Source organism: Filicampus tigris, chromosome 11 (assembly GCF_054856515.1).
Source record: "Filicampus tigris isolate MCC_2025a chromosome 11, RoL_Ftig_1.0, whole genome shotgun sequence".
Taxonomy (NCBI): domain Eukaryota; kingdom Metazoa; phylum Chordata; class Actinopteri; order Syngnathiformes; family Syngnathidae; genus Filicampus; species Filicampus tigris.
The window spans coordinates 15,091,431-15,118,482 of NC_141227.1; the positions used below are offsets into that span (position 1 = coordinate 15,091,431).

Below are 27,052 nucleotides of genomic sequence, written 5' to 3' on the forward strand. Positions count from 1 at the left end.
ATAATACACCTGTCATAAGTCATATGACAATAGCACTGATGAATTGAGGATAATAATGCATGCTAGTCACGTTTAAGATCAAATAAATGGCAGATAAGTGAATGTTGTGTGAAATTATACAAGATACACACACCCCAAAACATTCAAACACTGACAACTGGAAAATCTTGGCGCTTGCCAAAAAAAAGTGTTTTCATTTGCATACAAAAAGAGCAAAATATACTTGCTAGTGCCTTTAGCTTTTGTGTGTGTGTGAGAGCATTTCAGAGGCCTTGATTGCCAGACTGTTGAGTGCTAATGAAGTGAGCAGATTTGTGATGTGCGCGGCAAAGTGCTACATTGCGCAAGCCTCTGACAAAGACGTGCAAGTCTGACAGCAGGAATGGTGCAGATGTATGACAGACCTCCTCCGACAGAGAGGGTGAAAGTGTGTGTAATGAGTGCCCTTTTTGGGAGGAATGTGTTTTAAAACAGAAATACAACTGGGGCATCTTGCACAGGGTTTGTTCTCACTCTTGTTTCAGAGGAGGGGTTTGCTGGCGGATCAGGGTCAGGAGGGCCGATCCGAGCGCCAGTGGGAACCTCCTCCTGTGTTGCCATTGGCCTGGCTGGGTGTGAGTGAGTCCTGGGGAGGCCAGTGAGGAAGTGAATGGATTGCAAGGCTGCTTGGGGTGGGGGGCAGGCTGCCTGAGGACCTTAAAGCCTTGGGATTCCTCATTAGAAGCACAGAGTGATACCGAGAGAGCAGAGAGCACGGTGACAGTTTCACGGGAGAACTTATCAAGTAAGCTGTGTGTGCTCACCCTGCCTTGACTTGTTACCTGAGGCCGTGAATACACACACACACACACACACACGCACACACACAGACACGCACATATACACCGGCAGAGAGGTGCATCTGTGAGCTTGTAAGGCTGACTCTCCAGCAGCGGAGAAGGAATTAAAACTTTTTTGGATTACAGCGGGTGCATTTGATTTACTTTTTGGACATCTTGGATACAATCTTCCTGAGTTGTTGGTCCGAGCTCAGAAAGAAAGGTATGGCACAGGGACAAAAGAGCTCCAGGTGGGCATTAACCCAGCGCCTCTTCCACATGGCACTGGGCCTGTGGGTCCTTTCCCTCCTCCACCTCCTCCTCAGCGTGTCGGCCGCAGACGAGTACGACTACTACAGCTGGCAGTCGGACAACTTCCACAACGGCCGCTTCTACACCAAACAGCCCCAGTGCGTGGACATCCCGGCCGACCTGCGGCTGTGCCACAACGTGGGCTACAAGAAGATGAGGCTGCCCAACCTGCTGGACCACGAGACCATGCCCGAGGTGAAGCAGCAGGCGGGCAGCTGGGTGCCCCTCCTGGCCAAGCGCTGCCACGCCGACACCCAGGTCTTCCTGTGCTCGCTGTTTGCGCCCGTTTGCCTGGACCGGCCCATCTACCCGTGCCGATCGCTGTGCGAGGCCGTCAGGGACAGCTGCGCACCCGTCATGGAGACCTACGGCTTCCCCTGGCCGGAGATGCTGACGTGCGATAAGTTCCCCATTGACAACGACTTGTGCATCCCCATGCAGTTCACCGCCAACCATGCAACCCAGCCGCCAGGTACGCCAACACCAAAAGTCCAACGGACAAATTGATGCTTTTACTCACATAAGTTAGAAGCTTGAAAAAGTGTGCCAAGTTTATCTCGGGCAGTTTGAAGAATTTGCATTTTTAACCTTCACGAGGTCACATAGCATAAGTGCACGTTCAAAACTGACTGCATACTTCAGCAGATTTTCCACAATAAGAGATCAATAATGATAATTTTGGCAGTGACTCAAATTGAAAGATTTTTTAAAATGTAATTATTTACTCATATTTAAAGAAAGCAAGAATTTGGTTCAGATGCTGAACTTTCTGCAGAAATTTGGATGAACTTTTAATCAACAGTCCATCTAAAACTTAGAAAATGTGTATTATTGTCATTCAGTCTATAGAAATGTGTAAAAACTATTCTAATTGCCGAGGAAAGTTAGTGGAATTTGGAGTCACTGTCACAACCTCACTTCAGCAAATGTTCAATTTTGTCCTTGTAAAGATATTTTTCATCGTGTAGTGATAGGGCATGAGTTACGGACAGAACATTCTTTTTGAGCAAATGTGTAATTTTCACTCAAACCCCCCCCCCCGCCAGTCCCTACTGTACTTCAGCAAATGTTGACTTTGTGCCATATGAAATTATGCTATACTTCTTTATTGATGTTACCTCTGCCAAGGAGACACATCATCTTAAATGTCCCCCCCCCCCCAAAAAAAAACTTTGTAGAACGATGGTGTATGGGCTGTTAATGAAAGGGTTGAATTCTCATGACAATATGGTATAACGTATATAGTAACAAAAAACAGTTCTAAACATGAGGTGGTTTGATTACGGAGATCATCAATTTGGTGCTGATCCAGATTCTGATTGTCTGGAGAAGGTCACTCTTCCACGTCTTCTAGTTTTCATTGTTGACGTTTTGCACAAAAAGCTTGTGTGTAAAGAGCTTAGCTAAATGAATTGACTCTTCTCATCTTCTAGTTCCTATTTTCTTGTTTACAGGAGTAACACAAATCAGCCTGCGTTTTGTAAAGCAGGACATTTCTGAAAATGCAATACTTTGGCTTCCTGCCTTATGTTGATGATATTTTAAGTGAGAGACAATCCAGAAGAGGTCAGTGAGGAAGACAGGAGCAGGGAAAGGTTAGAAGGACAACGTTCTTACGTAAAAGTGTTAAAGGCGGGCTGCCCGCCATCGCTACATGCCTCAGGCCGGGGCTGAGACAGACTGAGACGAGGGGCCGGAGACTGAGAGACTCCAGCTGCCGGATTGTTCAGTGAGTTAAGACGAATGGACTGTTGTGTTCAACAGCTTCACTGAAAAGGCGACACAGGATTATCAGTAGTCGTCCATCAAGAGACAATCCATCAAGCTAGCAGGTGAAGGGATGGAGAGAATGCCACGTCGCTTCTCTGGTCTGAATCAGTTGATGAACTGGTGATAAATTGGGTTTCTTTCCTCATGTTTTGGCTATTTTTCACACTAAAATTTGCATTCGCCAGATCTGATCAAGTTGGATAGCTTTTTTTTTTTTTTTTTTTTTTGGTCATTTCTAGCTAAAATATAAAAATGTGGTGATGAATGACCAACAGTTGGTCACTATACCCGTTTGGTGTTGTGTTTCTCAGAACCTGGTGTACCACGGCCAGACTAGTACATTATAGTACGAGCTTTTGACAATTAACTAGTGAATAGAGCTGCCTCAGACCATGTATTGTGCATTTCGTGAGACGAAATCCTCAATTCACCAACCTGTTTTCATTTTCCCAAAGCCACACCCTGGAAACTGTCCAATCACAGTGCAGCATGGTACAGAGGTCTGAAATTTGAATTCAGTGCTAATACATCATGTGATTTTAACATTTTGGATGTATTGTTGCTTTTTTAAACAGCAGGTGAAAAAGTGAGGTTGAAGGGTTCAAATACTTTAGCCAATGCGGTCAAAGCCCTGGATATGAGGTTGTTTGCATAGCCATTTGAATTTGTAAAAAATGACCAGACTCATGGTAAGCCATGTTCTTTTATCTGTAAATCTGAATCTTAAATTCAATCTAGCTGTAAAATAATTGTATGCTGTGCTTTCTCAGTAACCCAAAATGCTGACCTCAGACTCTGAATGTGAAGCCTCATTACAAGCCGTGGTGCAAGCTAATTTGAAGTTTTTATTAAAAAAAATGTAGTTAAAGTGGAAGTCTGGAAACTTGCAGTTCGGCACCCGCTGATTTGCATATTCACAGATTTTTTTTAAAATTTTTTTGTGGAACAGACATATTGGATGTTTATCAGTGTTTTTGGAAAAGAACTTTGGGGGCTAAAATTTTTTTTCTTTTTGCCCCAATGCAATTCAATGGATATATATATATATATATATATATATATATATATATATATATATATATTTTTTTTTTTCTTTTTCTTTTGTTCAGACAATGAGGTATTTAAATTACATTTTGAGGTAAATAAAAAGTCTCAATGTCTGACGAAAAAAAAACCAAAACACTATTTATTGAACATACAAGAAGACAAGATGAACTCACTGACTAAGTATGAAACAGTATTTTCTGTCAAACAGTAGGCACCACATTTCTATCTTCACTGCTTGGCAGAAAATACATGTCACTTCTTTATTAATTGACTTACATTAAAATAAAACGTGGGGATCACGGGCGCGCTTATTTGGCGAATACAAGACAGTCTTGATACAAAGATGGGAACACCAGATATTTATCATCATTCCCCATCAATACCTTGAAATGGACCGTCTGAGGTACACTTTGGGGGTCCGCTGTATTTTTATTTGATTTTTTTTTTTAACTAAAATGTTGATAAAGACTCCTTGAAAGAAGTAATAAATCTAACAGAGAAAAACCTTTGAGAGAGAGGAAACTAAACATACAATGGAGTGTGTGTACTGGGCTACTTGGGCAGCCTGTTGACAATAGTGATGAGTGCTGAGAGGGGGAGTGAAGGAGCTGATGGGAGTCCGTCAACAGCGGAGGAGTTGGGGAGTCTCGTACCCCCTTTTCTTTGTTTCAGTCTACTGTGCCTTTGTTCGGGCCTGGTAGCCAGCAGGCCAATTAGCAAGGGTGGCCAACTACCGCGCTCCCAGTAATTAGTGGACCAGACGGGACAAGGAAGGCCGGGACAGAATGGGAATGCGTGCGATTGTCCCGGGCAAGAGATTCAGAGTGAAAGGGTGGTGGAGGAGGAAGCGGAAGAGGAGAAAAAAGTGTTTTGAATAAGGACTCACTCATGGCAAATGCTTCATTGTTGTCATTCCATTTATTGACTTCAAGTGCCTATTAGCATCTCTTATCTGCTTTCTACTAAATTAGTGCACCTCCATTATGTTTATTCTATTCAAACGAACAAAAGGCTCTGTTTAAAGTACAGAGACTTACATAAAGCTGTAAAATTAGCTTTTACGCTTTGCTCAGGGATTCAGCAAATGAGAGCCAGTAACACCAAAACGTCATTTTTAGTCCCGTCAATCAACTGTGTGTGACTTATCTTGGCTTTTAATCAAAAGCGTTCACAGCCAAGTGACAGCAATCCCACATAATAACAGTGGGAAAAGATTCTGCGGTGAATTTATGCAGAGCTGACTTATTCCATTAGGGAAAATGGCTACGCTGTTTTTATAGGATGGGGCTCAACTATGTGACATTATGCTTTTGCGGCTCTTGTAAGCCATTCTTATAACACAGAGGAACCTTCTTCTGCCACCTCCCTCGAAAACAAAACAAGCGAGGACTCCTGCTTGAATAACAATCAGAGGTGCAGCTCTCCATTACTGGGACGAGGCAGTGCAAATATGTGCAAAGATCATATCAACCAAAAAATTGGCTTGTATGGTTAAACAACTACATTACATGCTGTATATTATCAGTGCAGCTATTAGGTGTGTGTGTGTGTGTGTGTGTTTGAAACAGAGGGAACCCATATCACTTTCTGCCCAAAGGCTGATATTTTGAAAAGAAACACAAATTCTTAGATGAGCTTGTGAGACCATCCCCAGGACGCATGCACAAACTCACATCTAATAGGGTAAAAGGAGCTCATCCCCAAAAATTTCTCACTAAATTGTCCACTGAAAAAATAAAATGGGACATCAAGAAGGGAGGTGCCGCACGCACACACACTCATTCACATACACTGACACACAGTTACTAACTTGGTTCCATCCTCTAGTTGAATCATAGTCTCGCCAGATACTTCATTAGGTACACTTCCACATTCTGCCTTCACAAGACAATAATGCTCCCTTTTGACTGACAGCTAAGGAGTTACCAAAACAACAATCATAAATACTTTCTCATAACCACTTCCCGGAGTTCTTCTTCCTTCATAAATAAGCCTCTTTGTGGTTCAAACAGTGCTACTGCCCCAGTGGTTTGTCGGTATATGACACCACATCAAGTCAAGTTCAGCAGTATTGTGTCATGTCTACATTAAACTTTAGACAAAACACATGCTGTCTGAGAGGTATTCCTTTCACAATGTTTATTTTTGTGATTGTAGTTGGTTACAGTAGTGAACAGCTGCAGTATACAACATACTGTATACCTGTCAACTCTGCAGGTTTAATGAAGCCAAATTGAAGACTTATATACGTATATATATTTATTTTTAAGGGCTAATTAGATCAAATTTAAGAAAGTGTTCAATTTGTGGTTCGACATCAGCTATTCAACAGGTACTGTCAGGGCTGGACTGGCACAAAACGTAACACATACAGTAGCTCTGCCACTGATATTGTTTCAGTTGGTCATTTGGGGTAAAATGGAGGAAAACAATAATCAAAATTGGCTCCCCATCGGCCCTAAAAGTTGCCGGCCCACCGAGCATCCGTCCTGTAAGCCAGATGGCCGGTCCAGCCCTCGGTAGTGCAAGTTCTGATTCAATTGATAACATGAGGGGTCTGTGCTGCAGTGTAATGACAGTGCATGCATTGTCTGGTCGAACCTGCGAGGTGTCAAAGATATTGTCTGTGCTGTCAGTGAGTATAAATTACAACCATGCTGGAGTAAGACTGTCAGCTCCCTGGCAGCACAATGGACGCTACTCATGTGGCCCTGGCCGCTGCGCTTTGAAAGGGAAAATGTGATCCAACGCGCTATCCATGGAAAAAACACCTTTTGAAATTGTATTTTCTCTCTCTATAGAATTCCTACAGATGCAAGAAGCGTGCTGTGTTTTTGGGGCAGCCTGGGGGGGCCGCCTGAAAGCCTACATTGGAGTCCCCCTCTTGCCTCCCCCACCCCAAATCTGTCTGTTTGCATGCTACATTTAAACAGATGTTAGGCGTTCCAATGTAAAGCACACGCCGCGTTACATCCCCGGCACAGATCCGTTTTTATGTCATAAGCGTTGCTGCTCATAACTTGAAGAGTCCCACTGAGGTAGTGAGCCACACATATTTTCAATGGAACAGAAAAGATCATGTGAGGCTCAGGCTCAAGGGGATGAGGTAAAAGACATGTCGAGGGATCCTATGACAACATTGTGAGATCTGCTCATCTTTTGTTTGAGCTTCACTGAGGAAGGTCAGTGGAAGTGCATATTATATACTATTTCTGTTATGTTAAAATAAGAGGCTTGGATGAAGCAGTAGAAGATGAGGCATATTTAGTACGACTTCATACAAGTCCTCATTATAGTAGATAGTCGTTGCTATTGGCTGTTTTAGCATAAGTGTCCCTTTTTAGTTTATTTAGTTTAATTAGGCAGTATACTATAGTAAAATATTTACAAAGTGTTTGTATGCTGTGAGAGGTCGGCAAAGATCATCAAAATGCCTTCTTTTTATTTACAGTACAATCACTGCAACCAAAAATATGTTCTCTGAGGTCTACCAGTCAACATAAAATATTTAGAAAGCTATGCATACAGCTATAGTCCTGACAACTGTAGAGGTTTTCTTGACAGGTTTGGAATGATTTGTTGTTTTATTTTGGGATTGAGTCTTTGATCATGATAACAAATAGGATGTCCAAGAAACTGTAAAGGTTACTTTTTGTCTTAGCACATCCGCCTCACAGTTCTCAGGTTTGAATTGGAACTCCAGTCTTCCTGTGTTTGCAGGCTCTCCTCATGCTTGTGTAGGTTTTCTCTGGGCACATTCCAAAAACACGCATGTTAGCTTCAATGAAGACTTGAAAAAGTCATGCGATTGAGAGCATGAATGGTTGTTTGTCCTAGCATGGCACTTTTGATGCCCTACTCTCAGGGTGCCAATCATCATGGTAGGGTACTTGACAAAATGACTGTTTTGAACTTGAGCCAATCAATTCTATACTTTAAGAAAAGAAATTGACTATAATGGAGAAATCCAGCGTAGTCACAAGCCACACACAAGACGATGGAGACACCACATCTCGACGGCAACGCAAATCGTCATTAGGAATTCCGTCCCCACATAATGCTCTTGGTAGGAAAATGATTTACGACATGTGGCATGATTCCACAATTAAATGCATATGGGAGACTGCTCCTGTTTTAGTTAGCGACAAGTTCAAATAGGTTCAGCAGTTAACTCTTTATTGTCTGCGTGAATTAAAGTGTCTATGATTTGAAGTAATTATGTTTTTTTTTTTCCTTTTGGAGGCAAAAATGGAAGCATCTGTTTGAGTGAGGTGTTTATTTGTCTAAAGTGAATGGCCAGACAACTAACTGCGATATGGCATCTGTTAGAGATTGCTCTTTGGTAATGGTGAGTATCAAACCATGTCTCTCCTCTGATTCCCAGCATACAACAAAAATAAACACAATCCATTGCTATGGATGGGAACAGCGATGCACATGACAAGTCAAGGTTGTCCAAAACTGATGACAAACTGCATCGAACGGATGGAACGGGCACACAAATCACTGGCACGCACATCAATGGACAGCACAAGTGACATGATGCCTCAGACAGACGCCACATTGCAGGCATCCAAACGTTGCTTTTCTGTCCAAACTCTTTCACTGACACAAGCGGGCCTCCCGCCAACACGCCAACCTCAAGGGAACTCACTTGAATTACTGCAGAGCCAGAATAAGATGTAACTACTTCATTCCAAACAGACGCAACTAGACTTTCTTGATTTGTGTGCATGCATGTGCGTGTGTGTCCCTGCTGCCTCGTGGGAATGGTTAGCATAAGCTAAATTGTTCATTGGTAGATGTGGGAGTTAGTTTTTAACTCAGCAAGGGGATAAGACTTCTGCAAAATTGTCAAATTTTATCTCATTATTCTTTTAATAGTGTATGTGATGTATAACATTGTCTAACACTATTAAAATCAAGTAAAACTACTCCTCTTTGAAGATACGTAATGGCAAGTGGTGGTTTAAAGGTATTAGGAGAATTAATAAGTGTCATGTAAGTTCCATTACCACTTTGGTTGCGGCTCGATTTTGGAGGTTGTACTGTTTTGCCCGCTAAGTGGTTTGCACCACAATTATTTTCTAATGTGGATAATTAGAGGCCAGCCCCTTAAGCCTCCATAATAGTGGATCTTCTCTCACAGAGGGGGTGGTGGGAGAAAGTGGCAGTTAGTCGACTCAAGACTCCCTCCAATGTATTGGTTAGGGGGTTCACCTCGCCGCGACCTGAGCAGCGAGGCATGCTACACTTTGACCTCTCTCATTATCTGGCCAGACATTGAGGTTTGGGCTGGGGGTGATAACCTTTGAACTGTGACTTTTAACCCCACTGTGCTAGCTTGGTGTGTGTTTACATGTGCGTCTGTAAACGTGTGACAGGAAGACTTGGAGGTGGAGAAAGGGGAAATATGTGGGATATTACACTGGGGCAATAACCTAAAAAACGTTAGATCAAATCAGACACTTGCTCTTTTTTGTTGCCGTGGTACCCCCCTCTTTTCATCACGTCCTCTTGCCTTGGTCTCTCAATTAGCCGAAGGGTTTGTGTGCGAGGACTGCATGAAATATGTTCAGCTATAACTGCAGTCTCTAGGATTATGCGGAGTTGATCATAATGTTGCTCTAATAAAGTCTTATTTTGAAGTGTCTTTTGAGAAAATTGCCTTGTTTCATGCAAGTCTGTCTGTGCATAAGGAGGATTGAAAAAGAGCTTCCTTAAGGAGCATCAATTAAATTATTTACTATTTATACATCATACAGTATATGTATTGCACTGTTATTTTATTACAATATTTATCATGTATATATAATATATATAATAGAGTCTCATTTTGATAATTATTTACACATTTCTATCATTATTTTTACTATTATTATCATCATTTTTTAATTTAATCATTCTTACTATATTTTGAATTTTAAAAATCGGATTAAATTCTTTAATTGTGCAACACATTCAAACATACATTACATATTCAATTATTCTAGAAAAAATAAAACTCATATTGTTATTTGTAGTTGTAATAACTGGAGGTATAAACGCCTCCTTTCCTATGTGGGTACTTGATAATTACAGTCAGTCAGGTTAAAAAAAAATCGGAGACAAAATGTACACATATTTGCATGTAAAAGTAACATAGATTCTTGGTTCACGATATGCATGTTGAGCTTCACCTGCAGAAGTGTTTACCTTCAAGACCACACCTTTGCCACCAAAATATTCACAGTCCCAAATTAAATCCTTTTTCTGCAACGTCATTTCAGAGCAAACATCCTTCACTCTGCTGGAGTGTGTAAGACTTGCACTGCAAATCGCTTCTGACAAGAAGGGAGGGGGTGTTGCTCCAAAGGGCTCAGGGCCTAATGATTTCTTACAGACGCAGCCTTTAGATTTGAGCTATTTTGAACTTCGGAGCGCCTAATGAAATGTGTAATTGTGCTCTCTGGAGTCGTCGTTAACGCCTCACTTTCCATTCTTTTCCCTCAGTGTCAAAGGTGTGTCCCCCGTGCGACAACGAGCTGAAAGCAGACAACATCATGGAGCACTATTGTGCCAGCGACTTTGGTAAGTATAGCAGCAGACCAAAGCCATGGTGGCACTGTTAACAAATGTGGGGGTTGGGGGGGTATTGTTTTCTGTAGTCAGAAGCATGCGTTCTGAGCCTCTGTTCAACCAAATAAATAAAAAAATAAGCACAAACATGGCATTTATTGTCTCTACTACTCATAACTTGTCAGTAAAACATAGCAAAAATCAAACATAATGAGCAAGTGTTACTCAGCAGACATAATCATAACATTTGGTATACACATGGGATGGCATAAAATGATGGGACTGTCCTTTTTTTATTTGTGAGGAATGAATATTTGCATCATAATACAGTCATTGTTAATCGAAAAAAAGGTTTTAAAAAGTTGTTTGAGAATGGAAGTAGCACAGCACAGTAATATCTTTCATCATACATTCCAGTCATGCCGCGCCATAAACACGAAGATAACATAAGATATAATACACTTTATTCGTCCCACAATGCAGAAATTTGCATCGTTTCAGAAGTTGAGGTTTATACTTTTATTTGGAGCAACTCTGCTTCGACTAACTTTCTTACTAACTGATGTATCAATGAAAGAGTCCCAATGCCCGCTCAGCAGCATTTTCCAAACTGTTATAACCGCAGTTATATTTTCACTGTAATGACCTGCACATGAAGCCAAGGAATAATAAATCCATTAGTCCGCCTCACTGAGGTTTATAGTTGATGATGCACAGCAGCAGATTTGATACTTGATCTGTGCTTTCGCATCCACGAGTCCATGCGTCTTTGCACTAACCTTAAAATGGAGGCTCATAAATGATCAAACGTTTTGAAGGGCAATCCGTAATTAAAATGTGACTGAATTGACGATGAAAACCATATTTTCTCAAGGCTTTAAATAAGTTCCCCAGTATGTCATCTGGCAACGGCACACACACCTATAAAATGATAAAGGGAGCCATAAATCATATTTGTACACATCCAAACAAGTACCGCAAAGTACGTCTTCGTCATGACTTCGTCCACTCTAATAAAAATGGTTTGGCTGATTGAGAGCAGCATTACAAATCACTGTCCAACCGAGGATCAGAAAGCATCGCAGGGATTCTTCTTGGCCATTTAAATGAAACATGAGCAAGACATTCCTCTGGCTATTCATGTATGCCTCTGGCTGACAAATTAGGCGAGAATTCCACGAGTATACATAGCGAATTGAAGGCGAGGTTGACTGTGATGCTATTGTAATAGCTGATTGTGGTTTGAGCTTGCACATGATCAAATATTGCTCATTTGCCTTGAAGTCTTTTCAAGTCTGTTTCATGTTACCGTTTTCCTCATCTGATATCTTTCCCTGCATTCTTTTCAGGAACGTTCAGAAAAAAAGTTTTTCCCATCTTTTTGAACCAATTTGTCCTTTGTACAGTATTTAGTGGTTACTGCTATATGGACAGTATAGTGCAGTATTTGTGACGTCACAGCATTGATATTTATTATTTTGTTCCTTACATAGACTAAAAGCAGGGTGAAATTTGTCACTAGGATGCTGGCCAGGTGGCCCACAGAACTCTATTCCATTTCATTATGATAGACAGCAAGCAGCCATATTAACCTCTCGTATACACCTGAATGTAATCTTAGGCTTCCAAGACACACAGACTTGTAAGCACACAAACGTTGGGAGTCAGACTGCACATATGAGGCCGCACAGCACACACATTCCACCTCGTCACACACTATCTCCTCACATGCAGCGCGCACATATCAGGAGATGTTTATGGAACAGTAGACAGGCAGACGAGGAGTGAAATGGCCGTCTTCCAAGCAGTCCACGGCGATGCCTCTCAACGACCCCCGTGCCTCCGCCTCTGCCCGGTCCGTGATTAATTTCAGCTGTCAGACTGTTCGCCCAGAGGATTCCTGTCTCGAGTGGTTGGCAGCTTCATTTTGGTCTCTCTTAAGTAGAGCTATGCGCTTCTAAACATGAGCCTCAATGGGTGGTACGAGTCGGTACTTCATTAGATCGATAGTGTCACGCCTTTTCGGCCCGAGCTCTGCATTCTTAGCGCAAGCACTGCTGTATTTTTGCTGTCAAAAGGCATGACCACAAGTATAAAAAGATAAACCTACAATAAATCTAGGTGAATTTTGGAAAGATTAGGCCCTAAGAGGGAATTGGTATGTAAAGAGAGCATTTTATACCAGTCCTGAGTGACCTGGAATGGCTTCCAGTCAAATACAAATACATTTACAGCAAACAAGCGACGTACATTACATTTTAGGGCCATTTCACTCATAGTGGCACACTCCCAATACAAAACCGCCTTCCTCTACAAAGACTCTGAAAACCCCTCTTCCAACTGGCTTCCTCCAGTCCGTAGCCCATTTACTGAACGTTTTTATACTCTAATGAGGGGTATGGAACTAGTTTTCATCGCAGACCAGAGTAGAGTTATGGTTGCCTCCAGTGGAACTGCACTTGATATTACATTATGCTATTTAAACACAATGACACCAGGGGATTCCACACTTCTCAAACTTTCCTTTGAATTAAAGTTAAAGTTAACATGCATAGAAATACGGTCAAATCTTAACCCAAATCCGTCATGCTTTGGCCTTTAACATACAAAATTATAGAGTACACACATGGTTGGGTGCTGATCGAAAGTATTATACAATTTGGGGGTTGTAGAAATTTTATTGAGTAAAATATTTTCATAACAACGATGGATCCTACCCTCTTCTACCTTACTTTCCTCATTTCACGCCCCTCAGTCAGTTAACAAAGGGAAACAAGATTTCCAAAAATGCAGAATACTTTCATGTGATGTAGATTTAGTGTTTTTTTTTCCAAACGTATTTAGTATTTTACTATACTCACATTGATACTTGTTTGGCAAACTTCCGCAGTGCCGGATAAAAGGGAACGTGCGGTGGCTCCAAAGGAACAAAAGGCATTGTGTTTGCAAAGCTGTAATGAATTAGGTAGCTGTCATGAATAAGATGTGACTTTTAGCAGTCATGTTATTATAGTAGAGTTAAGAGTGAGAATATATTTTAACATAATTAGTCCTTTGATGGTTCCAAAGTGGCAATTAGGCTAAATATTCACCAAACTGTTATCTCCTTTTTTCCCTTCCCAGTCCTTAAGATGAAAATCAAGGAGGTGAAAAAAGAGAAAGGTGACAAGAAGCTGATTGCAGCCCAGAAGAAGAAGAAAGTGCTGAAACAGGGTGTGTTACGAAAAAAGGACCTGAAGAAGCTGGTCTTGTACATCAAGAACGGGGCCAACTGCCCGTGTTCGCAGCTCGACAGCCTGGGCTCCAACTTCCTCATCATGGGCCGCAAAGTGGACCAGCAACTGCTGCTCATGTCCATCCACAAATGGGACAAGAAGAGCAAGGAGCTCAAGTTCGCCATCAAGTACATGAAGTCCCATCAGTGTCCAACCTACCACACCGTCTTCCAGTGATGCAACTGGCTGTCCATCATGACTCCACATGCTCATGATTTGCTTTTCCATAATCCACCCTTGATTCCACAATCCCAGAAAACGCGGTCCAAAGACTGTAGGATAAAGCTTTTATTTCCCCAGCTTTAACATTACATGGGAATGGGGTTATGGGGTTGTGTTTTTTGTTTGTTTGTTATTTGTGTCAAGTAGGAGGCTGTTCTCATGACAATTTATTAGGATAATGCACAAAAGGGAATGCACCATAACTGTTGGCAGACTGAAATCTTTTATGTTGTCCGAAATAGCTTTATTTTTATATTCAGGCTTTTTACATGAAGAGGCCAGGAACCAAATCCTATAAAATATGGCAGACTCATGCTCGTGAATAAGCATGTTTTAAATTAGTTCACAACCCTAAAGCTAACCCAATCCCCGAAAAGTAACTGTACCCTATCCTCTAATTTTAGCCACAACCTTTACCCTACTGCTGACCCAAAATCCAATCCCAAAACTGTAACCCAAAATCTATCCTTCAAAACCTCACCCTACTCTACCCAAATGCTAATAGTGGCAAAGCCTCAAACACTCACCTGAACCCAAACCCTAGCCTTGACCAATGACGCTAGCCATAGCCGCTAATACTAGTCATACTGGGCATCATTACTTTTTTGGATACTACACTTGCACAAACAACTAAAATCATGTTATGATGTGCGTCGCTGTTTGTTTAATTGTGGCTGTGTGGCTTTCTTTGTTAGTTTTTTTGGGGCACAGATCAAGGAACACACAATTAACAGAGCCAGTTTGCTGTTAGGGACGTTTTTTAGAATTAACATTCAGAATAGACAAACAGCCGAAATCTCGTTAAAGTCTTCTTCAGAGTATTAAGTGGAACAACAATAACCCAGAAACCCAGTGTGACACTTAACAAATAAGTTTCTTGGACCTTACATCGCAGGCGAATAACTTAACATTATCAGTTTGTGCCCAACTTACCGGTATCTATTATTGTGGTAAATAAATTTCACAAAGCTTAGTGGAAGAGTTTTGCGCAATAACTTTTTTGTGTAGTGCATTGCTGTTGGGGTTTACATTGATTGAAGTATTTTTTTTGTGCTCCTTCCTACTAAATCATCATGAGAACACGCCAAGTTGAGTCAATCACTTGTACAATATCTGACAGCAGTTTATGCAGTTAGACATTAGAAATGGAAATAGGAGCCGAGATATTTCGAATTCCATCTGAAATCATGTTTGATTATGTAATGCCTATTGAGAGAATGAGGGAGTTTTTTTTTTAATTGCAGAGGAGTGATTTGCTAAATGTGGACTGTGCGGCACAAAGCTATCAGGAAGAAGTAAAGGCAGCCCACATAGATGATTTGAATTATGCACGAATTCGGTAATTCCCATGCACAGATGATTAGGAAAGCATTTCTCCCCACTGGGGATGAAGACAAGGGAAGGAGTACGAGAGCGCTGAGAGACAAACTGACTGGAGGATGCTGCCATCGACTATTATGTGGCCTGAAAGATGGAAACTTCCATCTTTTTGAAATGGAAGAAAGAAAGGTTCCTTAGAAGAAGCCAAGTAAAGAGACTCTGGACAGAGCCAACTATGTCACCTGTACTCATTGTTCTTTTTATTGGGGTATGTGGGGGTGGGGGGGGTCATTGCATTTTACCTTAAATGTTTTTTTTTTGTTTGTACTTCAGTGTTTCATTTTTCTGTGGTATGATAGCAAAATTCACATTTATACACATAATACAAACAAAGAGTGCCTAAATTTACTGTTCTCGTCGAAATAAAAGATTAAATCTAACCATGACAATATATTTTTTAATCAGTTAACCTGTAAGTAGCTCTGTTACTGAAATACACCTTTGTTCTGCAAAATGTAAATGAATAAAGTATATTTGAAATTTTTTTAAAAACATGAATTGTAAATCTGTTATTTCTTTTCATTTCACTGATAGTTCTGGTTTGGTGCTTCTAGCCTCTTTTCAGACATCGGACAGTTGACCTATCAGAAGGCTTTTGGAAAAACATTTTAATTGGGTGTAGTAAAATAATAATAATAGTAATAATAATAATAATTATTATATTTTATAATAATAATAATTATTATTATATTTTATTATAATAATAATTATTATTATTATTATAAAAAAGAAAATACAATGCAACACATTTCTTTTTTTTTATTCAAAAACGTTTTTTGTTTTAATTTCAGAACAGTCACCATGCATGATTTCATACGACCTACCTCATAACATTTTAAACTTCAGAGCAGCGAAAATCAGAAGAATTCAAGAATTCTTTTTAAAATAATACTCTGTCCTTGTTGCTCAGCACAATATGGCTAATAAGTCAAGCTGCAAAGTCTCTTTCGTTTCATTTTAATGTACATCAGTTAACTTCTTTTTACACTTCTGAAGACTGTTTAAAAGTGCTAATTAAGAAGCCAAGATTTCCCTTTTTTTTTTACATTTGCGTGACAGTTAAAGAACCTGCAAAGTGAATTCAGAGATTTGTTGTAAATACATTATACTTTGTCTCATTCACAATTTTGAAGCCTCATTTTATATTCTTGTTTTTTTTCTTCGTTTTAAGAACGTAAAAATATAGCTACTAATAGCTTTATGATAGCAACAGTTTGACACTGGAACGGGATACTTATACTGTATTTGCATTATTTAATCTTGAAAATTACTTCACATATATACATACAAAGAGAAGGTACAGCTGAGCCATTACACTACATAGATACTTTCTACTCTTGTATTAAATTGTAAAGACATGTCTAGTGTTCGTTCTCCATTTGTGTTCTTTATTTATTGTTTCAATTCCCAGTTGTACTCTTTACTACATCATTCAGATGAACATCTGCTTGTTTTCTTGGGAATTTCTTTCCATGTCATTTATCAACCGAAGAAGGACAAACACTTGTAGCTTCCTATAACACTACTTTTACTGGATTTTTCATAGCCTGCAACATTGCTGATGATAAGACAAAGACTGCTCAGTGATAACCAATGTGTAGTTGAAAATTGCATTCTTAGTCTACAAGTGTCTGTGAAACAGCAGCTGTGCAGAAAATGAAGATTACATGAAGCTCAGGTGGTACGAAAAGGGTGAGTGAAATGAGGGGGCAGAAAGTCTCCCCCCCCACACACACACACTCACCCTCACATCAGCACCTCTAAGAGCTCATATAGTGTGGTTAACAAGGGCCTGATGAGGGAGTTGAAGACACACACACAAACGCGCATAAATGCACATATCTTCCTCCGTCCTGTGAGACTTTAACTCAAACAGATGTTAATTTGATAAAATAAACAAAATGTAATGTTAGAAAAATACTGCAGAAAAGCAACCTCTCACACACACACACACAAACACAGTTCGGATTTTCCTATGTAACCCAACTCTCCTGAAGCCGCTTTGTGGTGCGTGAATCTACTTCTGAGTGACATCCACACACACATACCTACTGTAATTCATACTGTATGCGCTCACATAAAGCTCACACAAACCTATATATATTGTAGATATAAACACATGTTGCACCCAGAAGAAAGAGCATATTGTCCATTTTTATTGCAGTGTGCAGATAAGCACAGTCGAATAAAGGCCTTCTGTCTGGCTGTCGTCTGTGCAAACTGGCATACATTAATCTTAAGTGCCACACATAGAGTAATGTATATTAAAGTCATACATTAAACTCTTTTATACATCCATGTGCTTATTACTCATTGTTGTGATTCTGCCTTTTGGGGGGGGGTGAAAACCAAGATTCATGTCAAGGAGGCATTCCGAAGACTTTGAGGGTTACTATTACTCTCAATGCTCCTCCAACTTAGCAGGGAACCATTAAAACTGATTTAGATGGTATGCCAACATCGTTTGGGTTCACTGGACCACCTTGTCTGCAGGAAGGGAAGGAAGTCTGGTGTGGAATAGGAGCGTGCAGGCACAGGGCCTTGTATGGACAAAATACTGTATGTCGCACATTGTCGTGTCTGTATATTAGGTAAGTGCCAATATTCACGAGTAGTCGAGGAATCATTCTCAAATGCTGAAGTCAACACTAATTTCCACATGTGGTATGCACACAGCAAAGCAGCTTTAGTCAAGAGCTTTGCTGTTTGGAGTGCACATTTTTACCACCATTAAAATGGTTTAATATCAGTCAGCAGTATGAAACCAAGACACAAAATGACAATGTTGCTAAGAAACTGTGTCCTTTCACATACAGTCACAGTCCAACCAATGATTTTCACTTTTTACGTAATGGTATGAATTGTGTTCTCATTCATGTTCTGTTAAACAAGGGGCAGCTATACAATTAATGAAAACATGCTTGTAATATCATGTTTGGAAAACGAGGGCTTGACAGAAATGCAAACTGATCACCCTCAACTTTGGACATGGAACATAATGTCTTGGGTCAGATGATTGACAGTTAACGTGCAATTTCAATGAACGTAGTCTGACCAATGCACGACCCATCATCATGTGTCTAAATTCTCCATTAAACTTTTGACATACAAATCTTGCTAGCAGTTTTAACACGGCAGAGTCTCTCTTTTATATTGAGCACAGTTCCAGCGCAGTTCCAATGGCCGAGGTTGTCTACACTCTTGTTCACAAGAGCTCAGCAATCAGATATTTGAGCTCAAGAAATTTTAGCCATGACCCATTTAATGCTTGGAACAAAGTACTGTATTCAGGAAAGTATGCACTCAAACAAACATTGAAGACTGATTATTATATAAACCTTCAACAAAGGAACTTAGTAATTGATTAATAATTAATTAATTAACTTATTAACTGAAGAAGATTTTTTTTCAAAGAGTTCCAACATCATTTGTCTTTCTGTTTTTGAAATCCTGCTTTGTAGGTTTTGGTGCTGTGTAACATTTTCTTCCAGCTCCTGGATATTTTCCATTACAACTATCCTATCATTCCTCTCAGGTAAGATGAAAAGTGGGGTCACTGTATAGGTCTATCTCACCTGCGACAATGGTATACCTCTGGGCTCACTACAGGAGCCACTTACATTCTTTATTCATAATTGATAGATCCTTGTGAAAGCCACACTAATGCAATTTTAACTCTATTTTATTCTCTAGCAAAACAAACATATTCTCCAGTTACATCAACGTGGATGAATATGTACCGTATATGTGAATGCGGATATGCACAAATCAACTATCAGCGATTTAACATTTATTACTATTGCATTTGGCATCAAACTGCACGACATTAAAATGAGGCGTGTCATTGAATCTGACCAAATAAGATTGTTCCTTCTTAAAATATATCGATATAAATATTGAATCATCTTTTATTGGAAAGATATACCTTAAAAGGAAATGGATGGCATATTTACAGTACTGACAAGTTCATTCAAATATAATATGTAAAATTACAACCAAGTCATTGCATCATACCCTCTGCAACTGAGCCGTACCATATCGAATCGAATCATAATCCCACAGAGTCGAACCGAGTCTTTCCACTTTCAAATCAAACCATACTTGAATCGCTAACCACTTATCAAAAATTGTATCGATAAATCTTTTGTGGAGGGATGCACTTTTTCAATAATAAAAAATGTAAACTGCATGCACATATAACCCAGCCCTCCACTGAAGAAGACTGAAGCGGAGCAACAAAAGCCAAGAAAACACCCAAGCTGCCCTCCTGGGACTAGAAGCTTCGGAAACAATCACACTGGCCTCTGCGTGTCTGCAGTGGAAAATGAATAAATTAATAGATGGGCTAGGGTTAGTCCCATGGGAAGGGTCCTGCAACCATCTGTGGATGCCATCAGTGTGTCCCAAACCTGCAGTTTCCCTACTGAACCAACATGTCAGTGTGGAGATTTACAGCTGCATGGAAAACACACAGACACTGCTGCTGCACATCCTCATAAAATGAAACATCACAACATTCATACACATGCCAGGATACACTGACAAACAACTAGTCACGAGCAAAGAAGAGGAAAGACGTGTTTCTAGTTTGTGACGGATGTACTTTTGGTAGAGTGATTTTACTGTTCAAGATGTATAGCCCTTTGGAAACACAAGCGTCAGTCAATGAATATATCTGTTGCCTTGTCATACATACACCATGACAAAGGTTAAGGCCATGCAGACAACGAGGCTGCTAAAATCATGCTCATTTAAAAACCTCTGGCCTTGGGTAGTTTTTCTTTCATTCTTGACACAACACACTAGTAATTCTGGATTGGTGAAGGTTCTTTTTCTCTGCCGGTTGACGTTTGTTTTTGTTTGTTATGATCAGTTGTTGTTAGGGTAACCCGAAGTATTTGGCCATATAAAGCCCCCCTTTTTGTGACCTAATTTCAAAATCACCCAGGATTTCATGATGTGCATATTTTCATTCTCGGAATTCACCGAAAGAAGTAAATGTTTCAGGCAATGCATGTCTTTCCTGCTATCTACTACGTCCAGCCTTCCCTTGTAGTGTACTTCACTCTGATTGGCCACCATCAGGGACTGTCATGTCATCATTTTCTATACCATGTACCCTTACTTAGGTCAATGAGTGAGCTGGAGCTTGTCCCAGATGACTTTGGGCAAGAGGTGGAGTACACCGTGGACTGGTTGCCAGCAAATTGTAGGGTCAATGTAGATAAAATCATTACACTCACGTTCACACCAATTTACAATTTAAAGTCTTCAGTAAGATAGCATAGATGTTTTGGGATGTCAGATTACTCAAGAGAAAACCCAGACATTGGAAACCCAAACCTTTAAACTGTGAGGCAGACATGCTAACCATGGGCGTGCCGCCACTATCGATTATACAACTATTGAATTAAAAAGCACAAAATGAATTTGAAAATAATTACTTTTAATGAATCCAACAGTGATCTATACGAAAGTAATTATTTCATTATACACATAAGTACTTATGTATAAGTAGGAACTAAGGTATGCTTGAGAATGTTCTGGAAACGCCAATGTGAATGGCATTTTTATTTTGCCAACTATGCAACACCATTTATGCATAATCATACATTAATACCGTAAATCTAATGTTGCCTGTTGAATGCAATGACATTGAAAATATCCAACATTGCTGCAAGATTACTGAACATGGTGACTCGAGCAGTGCGGTACTTGTTGCAGCACTGTACAAGCAGCATTGAGTCACACCATTACTTGCATTGTAATCATCTTTGCAGGTCATTTTTTAACAAGTCGTCTGCTTAAGCCTGTGTAATCCCCAGTCACTCTTGGGTAACACATTTCTAAATCTTAATCCTTTTCTACACTGTCGATGACTGGACTGCAATGCGTGATTTATTCCCTTAACCTTTTTTCGACAATAAAAGATAGTTGTATCATTACTAACCCCTCTTTTGCATGACACTCAAACATCTGCCAAGCTTTGCACGTGCAAATTCCCTTGACATTCATTGCACAAGCCACTGAAATAACGCAACATGTCTCTTTTACAACTGCAGGACTCAAATGTCTCCTTCCAGGTGGCTGCAGCTACAACGGGTGTGATTAGAGTCTTTGGCCAGAAAATATGATTTATGTGAATGTGATGCATGAAATTTGATGACATATTGGAAAGAAAGCAACACATTCTGCAATAAATTAACACACATTTGCATCACGGCCCTTAATGCTCCCTGGTGACTTTGTACTTGGTGCCAATATGGACAGCAAAACCTCAATCCTATTAATCATCCCATCACTCACCAACCCAAAAAACAGCCTGTACTTTCTCCCGCTGCCCGAAACAATAACCCCATACCAGGACCAGGTTCAAGCAGCAATCTTTTGGATCGCTTCATCCTGCTTGGACTGTTTATGGTCATAAACGATCCAACATTTGAAAAGAGCAGCACATGTTTGGCATAGCTGAGATCTTGACCAAGCCTTTTTCACTGGAGGTTGCTTTCATCATAAAAGTTGTATTGCTTTGGAACGTGGGATGTTTGGACTGTGTGGTCCGGGTCATGTTGAGCCACCCCAGGATGTCGAAATTGAAATCAACAAACTGACCGCAGAGACAGAGAGCAAAAACAGGTGTTTAAGTAGAATAAAAGAATCTTGGAACACATGATTTACTGTAGATGCTTGCTTCTTTAAGTGGAACACATAAACAACACCAATTCTAAAAACAAGCAAGTGTGCTGACAGAAAACAAATCTGCAACATGTATCACCGATAGTGCCAACCGGTTGTGGATCCAATTTTTGCAATGTGTTGGAGTAATACTTCTGCTTTGTATCACAGCTGGGTGAACAGACGTCCTGATTTGCCTGGACTAGTCCACTATTTGACATCTAAAAATAGATGCGGCGGGATTTGAAAATCATCAGGGACTTCATGATACCAAACTGCATGTTCTCATTACACGTAAGAAATGCAATGGAAATTTACACAAACGCGTACTGTGATCGGATAGAAATGCATGGTGAAGGAGCATGTGGTTCAGTGCACAGGATTATCGTTGGATATCCCATTCCAAGTAACTGTGAGCCATATACTGCATGCAAAGCCTAAAAAATGATACACGGTAGTTTCCATTACACTGGCTGATTTATCGACTGTAATTCTTTTTGCAAAGGTCCACTTCGTACATTTTTGGCCAGCGCCGCTCGGTGCATGATGGGTCAATGATGCCAAAAATGCGTACGAAGGCACTCAAGTTTTGATCCAGTAGTTGACCAGTAACATGTTCGAACCAAAGTGTGTAAGTAAGCATCATTTTAGCCACGCCCAAAATAAAACTGGAAAATTGAAAAAGTGTGAACGTCTAACACGATATCGCCACAATAACATACAACATCGTTCTCACTCTTTGCCAGTGTTTTCAGCAAGTATCTTCAAAATATTATAATGTACTTACAAACAAAAATCTGAATTCACTTTCTGGGGTCTTTTAGTGCTACCTTGTTTAAAGGTGCAATGATGATTATTAGCAAACTCATGCTAACATTGGACGGTCTGTCATGTTAGTCATTGCAGCTATGTAGCTTCTTAGTCCGCCTTGCAAAATGGAGCCAGATGTACATTTGCCCTATTTTCAAATTTTGACCTTACATGATTTTGGAAATGTTATGATCCGTTTTGGACGAAATGAATAGATTTAGTATTGCTCCCATATGGATTTCTGGCCAAGACATTCACAAGTTACAAGTGTTCCGGTCAGATCAGTTTTCTGTCCACATACGCTCAACCTTTTCGTTGCCCTTTCCCCAAGGCTTTATTTATTCTTTTCTTGATCGCTGCTGTCATTTGTTTATCTATGCATGACTGCATCTGTGTCTCTTTTTGCAGGGATCATAGATTAATGGATGATAGACAGAAGGCAGAACTTCCTGGAAGATGTCATTAGGCTTCATTGGATCCATGTGAGAGTTTGCGATTCAACAAACAGAAATACCAATAAGAGCACATACATTCCCATATGTTTTATTATCAATTGGGGAACCACCTTAATGTCCACATCAATAACTTTGTGAACTCTGAATTTCTATGACATCAACAGTATTTACTGCTTCACGAGGTTGAGATACAGAAAATTTAGCAAGAGCATGTGCAGCTAAAACACTCCAATCAAATCACTGAACTCATTGCATTTTGGATTGACTTAATTCACATAGCGCTCCAGTCAGATTGAAGAAATGTTCTTAAGTAAGTAAAAAGCAAAGTGAATCATAGGATTAGGCTGTTTTCTAAAAGTCAACGAAAACACTAATCCAGCATCTTGCATTATTTACAGGTGCAAAGCTTTCCACCTGTGTGTTTTGTTGAGTCACTAAAAAAGGCACGTAATGTGTTAAGCTAATCATTTAACAAAAAGTTATGTAAAATGCATAAATCTGGACAGAGATGTAGCATTCCAAAGATGCACAATAAAAACAAGTGAGGCGCTAGATGCTTGATTTCCAAACAGGTGCCTGCATACGAACGGTGTTAAAATGGATCTGGCACGCTAACCGTGACTTTCAAAACAGATACAGTCCTTCATCTAAAGCTCCTTCTTAATCTAACTCAAAGGCACTCTTGAGAAGAGAAGTAGTCATCACATTGTCGTCAACGTGAGGGACTAACGATGAAATGTGCGGTGATACTGACCTTCAGTATCTGAAAGTGCTGGTTTCTCGCCAGTCTCCATGGAGCCTCGAGCTTGGCCTGTCAACGCCATCTTATAATAAAGAAGCCGTCATTTGGTACCTTTTGTCGGGTATACACTGAGCTATTTTGGCAGCCTAAGACGAAATCAACGTAATTGTGGGAAAAAACTGTAGGTTAAAAACAGTGATCGTATAGCTCACAGTGAGACGGGATGAAATATATAATAACAATCTTGCAATCAAAGATAGGTGGTGACAGACATCACACAATGTTAGAAATTTGGAGAAACAACCTTACAAAATCATGTTGCCGAAATACACTCCATCTTAGCGATAATTAAATGTCTGTTCAAGGGTCGGGAGAAATACAGTTCTTAGATGTATTGCACTATTAAATCGGTCAACAGCATCAGGAAGAATATTACAAACTGAAGAATATTACAAAGTTTATCTCCAGTTTGGTCTGTCTGCGGCTCTGTTACAGAGAACACATCATATAGCAGTGATGTCACAAAGTGAGCACCTCAGTGTACAGCACAATCTCTTTGATTTTGAGGTGACTGATGGGTGTAATGTGTGTGATATTTTATATACAAAGTAGTTTAAAAATCGTGTGTGAGAAGACTGCGATAGAGCCTAATTTAAATATGCATTGCTCTAAGCTTAATCACGGTTTTGATGTTTTTACCACAAATTTGAATACACACACATTTAAAAGTTACACGATTTATATGGGAACTATTATAATATGAGTCAATTTATTGATGATTTAAGATATTGCCATTTATTTACAGTCATGTTCCTAAAAGATCAATTTTTTTGTTAGGGTTAGCTAGAATTCAACATAGACTATAATGTTTCTGTAAATGTAGATAGCACACATACTGAATCCAGGTTGTCTGCCATTTGGTGTGTGTGTGTGTGTGTGTGGGGGGGGGGGTTGCTTCATCTGGACTTTGTTAAATGCCTGTGGCATACAGTATGGGTCCTCCGTGAATTTTCACATGCAATAACTTTCCCAAAGTCGCAAACAATCTCGAAATACAAAAGAAAAATAGTTTGTGAAATCTGGCAAAACAAACAAACAACCAAGCAAACAAGTTGAAATTGTGTTTTAACTTAATTTTCCAAAGTCTGCGTCTATGTGCAGCTATAAGTGCTAAAATGTGAGATTTTCTTCCGCAACACAGTACACATTTTTACGATGAGTGCACCTTTGCAATATGTAAGTGCCGTAATCAATTTTTTTTTTTCAAAGCTCTGAATCACTTTTCAATGTTACTTTTCACAAGGAACCCTAGGCCAACACTATGTGGTTCGCAAAGTTTAGACACAAAGAAAATACTTTCACAATGAATGTATATTACAAGTGAAAGGAGATTCAGCTCCCTTGTGTGAGCAGAATCTACATGGCCACCCGGCTGCATCATTAGTTCTTACTCTGTATTGTCCATTAATCCTTCTTCCTGGAAGTTGACACAATCAACTGCCTTACTGTTATCGCTCTCAAGCCTGGCCATTGACCGGCAAATCTCTGCTAATGTCGACACACAAAAGCCTGGGATGAGCTGTCCTTCCTGCATGTGTCATTGGCACTACCCAGGGGACCAGGTCTGGAAGACTTCAGCATTCACCAGCTAAATAGCCTGACTGACTGGTCGGATTGCTCAAGACTGGCACAGACGACTCATTTGAGCATCAACATACCGTCGCTGTCCTCTGAAAAACACTTATGTTCATTTTTTTTTATTGTTTTATTTTTACGTGAATTGGGTTTCTGCATTACAGACATCTCATTAATGTAAAAATCAAAAAATTACATGGATGGATGGATGGACATACCTGTTTTTCACAGGACAGTGACGATATACTACTATTATCTTATGAACACTTTGTTGTAATTTATTCACTATACCTTAATTCATGTAATGAGTTACGAAGAGCTGACTGAGAAGAACTGTTAAAGGGAATCTAACTGAGCATTAGCCTTTTGTGATGATCACAAATCCATTAACAAATATGCAGTCCAAGGACTACAACACATTCAGAAAACCTGACACTCGATCTTCAACACTCCACCTGTAGTACATTTGGAGGAAACGATACCCACATGCCTTACACCAGCCTCAATTGAGCCGGTTAAACCATTAATGCATCATCATATGGGAGGCAAACTGGAAAAGCTGAAACATGCTGGAAGACATTTAGCCCTCAAAGAAACAAAGGGTAAAAAAAGGAGATGACAAAACTTCTTTCAACTCAGCATTTCCTTGCATCTGGGCCATTCAGCAGGCTGTGTTACAGGTTGTGCTGGCCTCTACCGGTGCAGTTTTTTATGCGGTTGCTGGATCCCTTAAAAATTATCTGGGTGATAGATTACTTCTCAGTAATTACTTGTCTTCCACTAGAACTTCTAATTCACGTAAAACTTAATTTTCTGCTTGTACGGTATTCTCCCAGAGTCTCCACTGTGAAAAACATCAGAACAACAAAGTGCAAAACAATTTTTCTTCACCTCTTTTACACCCATTGTCAACAGCGTGTAATCTTTTAGAGTGAGTAAACATGAAATTTAGGGCCCACTATTTAGGATGTTTGTAAAAGTTCACAATCTTAATATATTAGGCGCAGCAGGACTACCAACACTTGCAAATGTAGGACCCGCTATGCAGAATATTTGAAAATCAGGCCCTTAGTGGAGAGCAGGAATATAATAGAATTATCTGGATACACACTCTTTTCACAGACAAGTCTCAGAAGAACCATTGTCTTTTCCCTGAATGTAAATGGCAGTCTCTTGTCCGTCAGTTGTTAATCTCTTTCTTTATTCTCAATGAAGCTGAAAGTAGCTTGTTAGATGAGAAAATAATTACAATGATCTATGAATTTGTTTTTCACTTATTTGCAGAACTGGAGGCATTATTGAACTGTTCCCACTGCTCTGGAATCCAAAATGCCGTGGCCCTGTCATCGGTAG

At 39.9% G+C, this 27,052-nt stretch overlaps 2 protein-coding genes across 3 annotated transcripts in view; one reads left to right on the top strand and one right to left on the bottom strand.

Moving 5' to 3' along the window:
* The window catches only part of LOC147139901 (golgin subfamily A member 7B-like), an 80,528-nt gene that overhangs the window by 34,159 nt on the left and 19,317 nt on the right, over positions 1-27,052 (bottom strand). The window lies entirely within an intron of this gene.
* On the top strand, positions 720-15,880 carry sfrp5 (secreted frizzled-related protein 5). Its single transcript, XM_086045899.1, has 3 exons — positions 720-1,602; positions 10,440-10,517; positions 13,629-15,880. Exons 1-3 carry the CDS (start codon positions 1,044-1,046, stop codon positions 13,955-13,957), a joined length of 966 nt encoding a protein of 321 aa, XP_085902025.1. The 5' UTR covers positions 720-1,043; the 3' UTR covers positions 13,958-15,880.